Source organism: Saimiri boliviensis, chromosome 2 (genome assembly GCF_048565385.1).
Source record: "Saimiri boliviensis isolate mSaiBol1 chromosome 2, mSaiBol1.pri, whole genome shotgun sequence".
In the NCBI taxonomy this organism is placed as follows: domain Eukaryota; kingdom Metazoa; phylum Chordata; class Mammalia; order Primates; family Cebidae; genus Saimiri; species Saimiri boliviensis.
The window spans coordinates 121,841,299-121,851,222 of record NC_133450.1 but is presented as its reverse complement, the minus strand read 5'-3'; the positions used below and the strand labels follow the sequence as shown (position 1 = coordinate 121,851,222).

The window sequence follows — 9,924 nt, the reverse complement described above, 5'->3', positions numbered from 1 at the left end:
CCTATTAGTGATTTTATTTTCATACCACATTGGTCAGAAAATATGCTTAATATGACTTCAGTCTTCTGAAATTTGTTAAGACTTGTTTGTGGCTTAACATGCAATCTGTTCTGGAGAATATTCTGTGTGAGCTTGAGAAGGATGTGTGTTCGCTGTTGGATAGAATATTCTGTGTATGTCTATTAGATTCATTTAATCTGAAGTAGTTCAAAACAATGTTTCCTTAATTATATTCTTTCTGGATTATTTATCCATTGTTGAAAATAGGATATTAAAACTCTCTATTATTATTGCATTGCTGTCTATCTCTTGCTTCAGATTTGTTAATATTTGCTTTATATATTTGGGTGCTCTGATATTGGGTGTTTTCATATTTATAATTGTTACATCACCTTGATGAACTGACTTTCTTATCACTGTCTAATGACCCTCTTTGTCTCTTGTGACAGTAAAGCCTATTTTGTCTGATGTGCATGTAACTATCGCTGCTCTTTTTTGGTTTTCATTTTCATAAAATATTTTTGTTTTTTATCCCTTCACTTTTAGTCTACGTGTGTTATTAAAGGTGAAGTAAGTTTCTTGTAGGTAGTATTTAGTTGGATCTTATTTTTATAAATCAATTCAGTCACTCTTTGTGTTTTGATTGGTAAAATCTATATATTTATATTTAAAGTAATTGTTGGTAGGTAAAGATTTACTATTGCCAATTTATTAACTGTTTTCTGGTTGTTTTGTAGATCCTTTATTCCTTTATTACTCTTTTGTTGTTTTCCTTTGTGATTTGATCACTTTCTTTGGTAGTATGCTTTGATTCCTTTCTGTTTGTCTTTTGCGTATTTACTATAGGTTTTTGATTTGTGTTTGCCATGAGGCTTACATGAATATTCCTGTAGTTTTAATTTCTAACATTTTTTTCCTATATCTGTGTTTGCCGTTAAGTTTTAAATTTCATTATCAAATATGCTATAACTCTTTTCCTATTTCTTTTTCTTTCATCGGGGGAGGATATACTTAAAAAGTTGTATTCCAAAATAATTTAAATAGTCTCTCTATATTTCTAGTGATTAAAAAATTACTCCCTTGCAATTTATGTTAAGTATAAGTTATAAAATAGAATTCTTTTAAAAAATCTGATTAGCCAGTTGTTCCAACACAACTTATTGTGTCCTCTGGGACAGTAGGATTGAAAATGCATGTCATACTCTAGAGAACACATATTGTAGATCATAACAGTTTCTACCCAAATCCTGGGAAATTTATCATGTTTCTTCTGTGCAACTCAAAAGTTGTGTTTCTGTGCTCTTTGGATGAAGCACAAATCAACTTTTAAATTATTCCCTCAGGGCTTATGTTTCTACCTGGCTTCCCCTGGCCTCCAGAGAATTGATTTGTGTAGTTATAACCCATGTGCGTAGTTTATTGTTACATCAGGGCAGAAACTGATACATACCAACATATAGAGGACAAAGTCCTCCACAGTGGATGGGGGAAGAGGCTTCTACCTCCTCCCCATAGTTCCTGAATATACCAAGACTGTCACAGTAATTGGTAGGTGGAATGTTGTTATGATGTTTACATAAACCATCCTAATTTTGAGACAGTAGGATAGATATAATGATGGGAATAGCTATGTGAAATGCTCAGAGATGAGTGGTAAGAAACAGAAAGCAACATGTAAGGAGATGTCTTAGGGAACTGTGATAATAGTATATAGCAGGTCTTAGCTGTGGAGTGGGTGGACAAATTGTTTCTTCTTTGCCTTGATCTCAATAATTAAAGCATTTTAAAGTCAGCTTCAAGAGGGCATTGAGGAGACAGTTCGGTTATTCTATACTCATAGGATGAACCATTTGTAAACAAGTTCAGAAAAGGCTGTTTTGATTTATGGGTCTTCAGAGGTGACAAATCATTAAAATAAACTTCCAAAATTTCAAATCCCTTTGCTCCTGAAGAAAAGTCGGGAAAACTTCAAGATCTTTAGTTACTTCTTATTATAGTTCTTCAGATGATCTCTATAAAGAGGCTGGGAAAGGTAGGCCTTGGGATGTTTTATTTCAAAGGGATTAGTGTTAGTTGTAACAACTTTGAAAATAAATAGAAAAGCGAAAAAGAAACTTAAAAGCAAAGGGACTCTAGCTTGAAAGAAATGTGGGTGAAATACGTATTTTTAAAAAAGGATACCATACAGCAAAATTAAGAATCATGTAGCAGAATAAGGAAAGCCTAAATGAAGTAATAGAAACAGTTAGATGTTGTGATATTTAATTTTTTTCAAAGTCTATTGCTTTATTTATTCAATTAAAAATCCATGTAACCATTCCATCTATCCATCCATCCATCCATCCGTCTGTCCATCCATTGTCCATCCATCTAACAAACAGGTATTGAAGACAATAGCATTCTGGAAACTACCTCAGGCACTAGACAGATAAATGAGACATACTCTCTGACTCAAGGAGCTCAGATTTTCTGTTATGTTTTACAAAATACAAACTGAAAAACTACAGTGTAATGAGTTAAAATATTTACTGGAGGTGTACTATTATGGGAGCCATAGAAATATGGCATTTCTGTGGAACTTATGCAAAATTCATACAAAATTTCAGGCATTTCAGAAAAGAGGCTTCTGAGACTAGCTGAAGGATTTAATAATAGTGATACATAAAAAATGTAACAGGACTGTGAGTCTGGGAAAAATGTGGGGAGCATTATATGCATTAATCATTACAATACCTATGAAGTAGGTACTGTTATTATTCCCATTGCATTCATTATTTCCATGAGGCACACTGAGGCAGAGAGAGGTAAATGTGTTTCTCAGGGTTACATAGATACGAAGTGCTTCAGCTGCGGTTAGAATGAAGACACTGAGAAATAAAATAAAAATGAAACCCTTAGCTCCCCAACTTACTGAATGGATCCTCTCTTGGCCAAGGGGACCTGAGAGTAACCTTAAAAGCTGAATTTTCAACCGTGACAAGATAGGAGGTCAGATATGCCTTCTTACATCCCCATCCTCACTTAACTGCCATGACTTCCCTACCTAAGGGCTAAATAGAAACCAGCTCTTTTGAAAGACTCCACTGCTGATATCAACCAACCACTGAAGCTGTCCCTCTTTTTTCGGGGGTTTCAACTCAACAATTAACCGGCATTCCTTCCTGATAAGAGACCAACTATATGCCACTCATGAAAGAGCATAAAGCGCAATTGTGCATGTGCGTGGTTCTCCTTTCATAAATATTCATGACTCCTCCTATAGCTTACTATGCATGTGTATTTGGCCACCTCACTCAGCATATATTCCCTTTGACACTCCTTTGAAATATCTGTTTCTGGTTTCTGGCCAGAGGGTATGCTTCCCAGCCTGGCCACTCTGCAGGCTGCAACTCTATGAGAAATAAAGCTCTTCCTTTCCAAATTTATGAACCTCATCATTCTTCAATTGACAGCACTAACACCCCATATCTAAGTAGATTAAAAGAGAAAGAAGCAAGAAATAGATTTATATTATAATATGATAACATTATAATACATATTTATGTATTCTATTATATGTAAATATATAATTATATAAGTATATATATTTTATATATAAAAAAGTTTAAGTGTATTATATAATACACATACATTTATACTTACATATAAGTACTTATATAAGTATAAAGTATTACTTATAAGTATAAAGTATATTATACATTTATACTTATATACGTATATATTGCCCATAAGCGTTTGGACATAGTCACATCTATTTGGTTTTACAGAACTTTAACTTTTTAAAAATTCTTTTTCATATTTATTTTTTTAAGTAATAAGAGAGGCAATATCATAAAATAATAGCTTCATAACTAATAGCACAACAAATATATATAAATGTATACTATACATTTATACTTATATATGTATATAAGTATAAATGTATGTGTATTATATAATACACCTTAATATTACAGTATTTAATATAAATATTAAAATAAAGAGAAATGAGCAGCAAATGATCTTCAAAATTGTCTAATATTGAGATCAGCCCTTCTCTGATTTCTTCTTACCTCGTTTGCTATGGGCAACAATGCATATGGAAAATTGATGTAATTACTACGTCTTAATATTTTCTGCTACTGGCTTGTTTATGACACTCGAGGTCCCTGGGCTTCCATATGCCACTTATATCGTGAAGATGCTTCTGTATAATTCTTCCTCACTATACCGAAGAGTAAGTGAGCTCAATATCCTAAACATAGTAACATTAATTCACATTATTTCTAAGTGTTGTATCTATCCACAATGGTGATTACATCACTGTTTCCCCCTGTCGATACCCAAATCATTCTTAATTTACCTTTCTGAGAATTTTACTCTCAACCTATTTTTACTTAATAGAATCATGGGATTTTAGAGGTAGAATATTTCTTAAAATTCTAGTTAAAACCCCTCCTGTTGCTATGAAGAAACTGTCATAGAGGACGATTTCGTGACCTCAGTATCACACAGATTAGTGTTTTCCCCCAATCTTGAGATTTCACAGTTCACTCACCTGCGGGGAATGCCTCTGTACTGGGTATTTCCACATAGTCCTCTAGGAACTATGTCTCTGCAGATTAAGAATGGGAATTTTCTAGATGTTGTTAAAAGAGGAGCAGAAGCTTAGGAGGAGTAAATAGGTAGATATGAGATGAAGTAAGTCTTCTTAAGCAACTTACCCAATAACTGTTCTTAGAGTAAGTGCTCATTTGGAATAGACATCACCTAAATGGCAACCTTGGAAAAAAATGTCCTATCAGTCTTGATGAGTGGCTTATCTCCCCCAAGAATTTCCCACAAGCATAATTCCTTGCTTTGAGTTTTCTTGGCACAATTCCCAGCCTTTCTTACGGTGTTACAGTGCATATGCAAGTATGTCTAGTTTATTCAGCCCAATTTTATTAAGGACCTGAAATATGCTAGATGAACCTCATTTTAGACACAGAACACAGAAAGACAATTTTTTAAAACTGCCATTGTGGAGTTCAAATTCCAGCTGCCTTTGAAAGTATAACAATAGCAACATATGATCCACTGATAAATCGTGTTTGTCTCCTAAGTATTGTATCTCCTCAATATTTTCTAAACAAATTATTCCTTTCTCCAAATAGCTATTGCTGTATCGTTAGTTTAAGCCACATAATTTTTTTTCCTGTAATGTCTCCAATTTCTTCACATAGCAGCCAGAGTGATATTTCTAATTGCAAATTGTGTTAAGCTATTCTTCAAGTTTTATTGTAAACCATATTGAAAGAAAATTGGAAATCCAATTTTATTATTGTGGACTATATTACTTGGTTTTCAACTATCTCTTTATTCTGTGTTTATCCTTCTACTAGTTGTGGGTCTTTTACAGTTCTTAGAAACCCTTTCATGCCACAAGGCCTTTTCATTTTGTATTCTCTAGTCCTAAAATGCTTTTCTTCAAACTTTCAAAGTTAGTAAAAGGTCACCAACTCAGAAAACCTTTTTAAAAAATACTCCATCACACACATACCACCCTCCATCGTCATTTACTCTACCATCACCCTCTTTTTGTTTTCTTCTTGTCTCTTAGTACTAGTGATTATTTTATTTTACTTATTTATATTTTATTTTATTCTTATTTGTTTACTTATTTAGTATCTGTCTATATTTTTAGAATGGAAGTTTGATGAGGCAAATAGTGAATCTTCCTTGTTCATTGTTGTGGCTCAGCAAGTAGCATATACTCCCTAAATGTCCATGGGATAAACAAATGAATAGTTTATAGAAGTGACACAGAAGGTATATATCTAGGAACAGACTTTTTAATATCACATGTAGACAGCTTTTTTTTTTGACATGCATTAAATGACAAGTGCTGGACAGAGTAAGAATTTTTGTGTGTTTTATGATATTTTAGGTCATGGTCATGTTAATGTAGGGAAAATAGGTGTTTGTTCTTCCTTGAGAAAGTGACATGGTATAGTGGGGTGTGTGTGTGTTATAAGTAGTGGCTGAGCATTACTAGCTTGGGAACTAGGGAGTTTGATTGGCTGCCTGACTATTGGATTGAGGTGCTCCAGTAAAATATTTCTTTTCCGCTGACAGTTGTGAAGGGTGGAAGAGAGAGACATTCATCAAGGAGTGCGGAGGGATGAATCCTTTGCATTTTTGTCCTGAGGAATAGAGGTTAATTTTGGTTCTTAATGCAAATTATATATAATTAGTTTCTAATTTTATGTCGTATCTTGAACATTGAGGTACAAAAGAAAATCTCTTCAATACTTTTTCTGGTAAAATCACCCTTTCTGTTCCACAATACCTGAAGTATAAGACATCAATCTCATTCACCTAAATTCTTTCTAAATTAGTGCTGTTTTCTACTTCTGCTTTAGTGGAATGAGTGTGGAATAGAGCAGAGGAGGAAGGCGTGATTTGTGTGATAACAATCGGAATCACTTCATCATGTACTCAAAATAATAAAAAAAGCATATGGTCATGTAATGGTATTTACTGCTTTAAAATATTCATCTCCTTTCAATAATAAAGGGACAGTTATTTACTTAAGAGCGAATAATTGATTCTATCTGGTCAAAAACTGCAGAGCATGATAGCAAAATATGTAGATGAGCTGAATAATCACACTTGAGATGCTTTTGGTAGAAAATTGATTGTTGGAACCTCAGTGAATGTAAATGAGTTAGTATATAACTAACTCATAGACTTCATAACTAATAGCACAACAAGTATATATAGTTAGGCCTGTTGTGTTATTAGTTATGGGGCTATAAGCTGCCTTCTTCAGGTAAGTATAGTAAAATCATTGCTTTTTGGAATCTTCGGAAATACGTCATTCTAGGTAATCTTATTATCTTTGTTTTGATTAAAATCTTCCTAAATCAAATTTTAAAATTTCCTATCTTTTTAAATATGCTTAATTAACTCACTGAGGTACACACTGGGCAATTTATGGAGATGGGGAAATTGATTCCTTTTCTAAGTAGTTCCACACTGCTCACTTTCTGAGTATTTTTACTTTTCTTCCTCTTGCTGCCAGATTCCTGGAAAACACTGGTCTTTTTCCTTTGTGTCTGCTTGTGGCAAGCCATCCCTTCTTCAAAACACAATGATTCTATATGATACTGAAAGTCATTTATCTACGTTTGTTAAAATTATGTACAAATTGAGACAGTAGGTTCCCAAAATGGTGCATTTAGTTTCTTTTTTTTTTTTGAGACGGAGTTTCGCTCTTGTTGCCCAGGCTGGAGTGCAATGGCGCGATCTCGGCTCACCACAACCTCTGCCTCCTGGGTTCAGGCAATTCTCCTGCCTCAGCCTCCTGAGTAGCTGGGATTACAGGCACGTGCCACCATGCCCAGCTAATTTTTTGTATTTTAAGTAGAGACGGGGTTTCACCATGTTGACCAGGGTGTCTCGATCTCTTGACCTCGTGATCCACCCGCCTCGGCCTCCCAAAGTGCTGGGATTACAGGCTTGAGCCACCACGCCCGGCGCATTTAGTTTCTTTATTCAGTAGTTACATATTGCCCGTAAGTGTTTGGACATAGTCACATCTATTTGGTTTTACAGAACTTTAACTTTTTAAAAATTTTTTTCATATTTATTTTTTTAAGTAATAAGAGAGACAATATCATAAAATATCACATCTGCAGAAAAAAACCAACACTCTTGTATTGGCTGTTGGTTAGAGCAAAACTTACTTTGGTGTGACAGTTTTTAACCTTACCTAAAGAAAAGCATATTTGGTAATGTGCGCTGTTCATTTCATTTTTATTTGACAAGTTCTGTTCTACTTAGTGGTGTCAGGTTCAATACAGGGCAATAAGCAAAATTTTAAGAATAATATTATTCTCATTGTCACCTTGAAACAGCAGAGCAGATTAGCTCAGGGTCAAATTGGGTAGCAAGCATACCCATTTCTTAGATCACTACACCTTCTGCTTACTTTCCTGAAATGGTGAGCAAATTTCATTGTCAGTGTAGTATCAGGTATTGATGAATCTGGTCACAGCTAGAAGAATTTTTTTTATAGGGCCTTGCATAGCTACATATTGTGACTGGTTACCTGCTACCAAGGATCAAGCCGTACAGGTTTTAGTTATGGAAAAATATGTTCGTTCATTACTCATGCGGCTTTGGGATCTCTTTTATGTATTACAACTAAAACACTGCTAGATCTGGAGATGTGCTATTAGACTACAGGCCTAAGTTTTCAGGTTGGCAAGATTTCTCAACAAAAAAAAGATCTAGAAAAAAAGGCTACATCACTGATAACCACTCTAAAATTTGGCTATACTCAGAAGTAGCTGCACATATTTCTTACTAATGCAGATGTTTGGGGGAAGAATTAGTGCATTGCCAAATTTCATGAAAAGTAAGATTTTTAACATTAACAAGCTGAGATTGGAATTTCAAATATATGCCACACTTTATATGGTTTTAATGTTTCTAATTTACAAGTTCATCATATATTCTCTCCCTCCTGGTTTATCAAGTATAAAATGGGCAACCAAATGTATCCTTATGCAATCTGTTAATGACAGGGAACATAAGACAGTTTGGAAAGCAGTGATATAACTCTAGTTAAATGCTATGTGGACTAATTATAGTTTCTTTAATTTTCATAGCTATATTATGAAAAAAGTTAATTGAAGAAATGGCAACCGCAAATTACACCAAAGTGACAGAATTTGTTCTCACTGGCCTATCCCAGACTCGGGAGGTCCAGCTAGTCCTATTTGCTATATTTTTATCCTTCTATTTGTTCATCCTACCAGGAAATATCCTTATCATTTGCACCATCTGGCTTGACCCTCATCTGACTTCTCCTATGTATTTCCTGTTGGCTAATCTGGCCTTCCTTGATATTTGGTACTCTTCCGTTACAGCCCCTAAAATGCTCATAGACTTCTTTGTGGAGAGGAAGATAATTTCCTTTGGTGGATGCATTGCACAGCTCTTCTTCTTACACTTTGTTGGGGCATCAGAGATGTTCTTGCTCACAGTGATGGCCTTTGACCGTTACGCTGCTATCTGCCGACCCCTCCGCTATGCTACTATCATGAATCGACGTCTCTGCTATATCCTGGTGGCTTTCTCCTGGATAGGAGGCTTCATTCATTCTATAATACGGGTGGCTCTCATTGTTCGACTTCCTTTCTGTGGGCCCAATGAGTTAGACAGTTACTTCTGTGACATCACACAGGTTGTCCGGATTGCCTGTGCCAGCACCTTCCCAGAAGAGTTAGTGATGATCTTTAGCAGTGGTCTGATCTCTGTGGTGTGTTTCATTGCTCTGTTAATGTCCTATGCCTTCCTGCTGGCCATGCTCAAGAAACTCACAGGCTCAGGTGAGAATACCAGCAGGGCCATGTCCACCTGCTATTCCCACATTACCATTGTGGTGCTAATGTTTGGGCCATCCATCTACATTTATGCTCGCCCATTTGACTCTTTTTCCCTAGACAAAGTGGTGTCTGTGTTTCATACTGTGATATTCCCTTTACTTAATCCCATTATTTACACATTGAGAAACAAGGAAGTAAAGACAGCCATGAGGAAGTTGGTCACCAAATATATTTTGTCTAAAGAGAAGTGAAAGATGATTCATACATTTTATAGTCCTCCTAAGGATCATTGTCATAAAGCAGGAAGTATATGCAGTAATAATGCTGCATTCACTTCCTCCTTTGATTTGTGTTCTTAAAAATTTACTATAAGTTTTCTCTATTAATTCTTCCTTATATTGACAAAATAGAGGCACTAAGATGAAAATAAATTTACTCACACCTGCCCTGAAATTCCCAACAGATCATTATTAGAATTTGAGATATAATAATGATCTGCTAAAGTACATTTTAACAATTGTTTATTGAGTAATACTTTGCAGAAGCTCTGCCTCTGAGGACAATGTGT

General features: G+C 35.0%; 1 protein-coding gene across 1 annotated transcript; it reads left to right on the top strand.

The window, feature by feature from the left end:
* The first annotated feature begins 8,566 nt into the window (after positions 1 to 8,566).
* Positions 8,567 to 9,650, top strand: LOC101050466 (olfactory receptor 4M1). The gene has a single exon (XM_003935782.3). The coding sequence runs from the start codon at positions 8,666 to 8,668 to the stop codon at positions 9,605 to 9,607; it is 942 nt and encodes a 313-aa protein (XP_003935831.1). The 5' UTR covers positions 8,567 to 8,665; the 3' UTR covers positions 9,608 to 9,650.
* The last annotated feature ends 274 nt before the right edge of the window (positions 9,651 to 9,924 follow it).

Excerpts from the sequence above, each read along its gene's own strand:
- LOC101050466 (XM_003935782.3), top strand. The coding sequence starts at position 8,666 with ATGGCAACCGCAAATTACACCAAAGTGACAGAATTTGTTCTCACTGGC.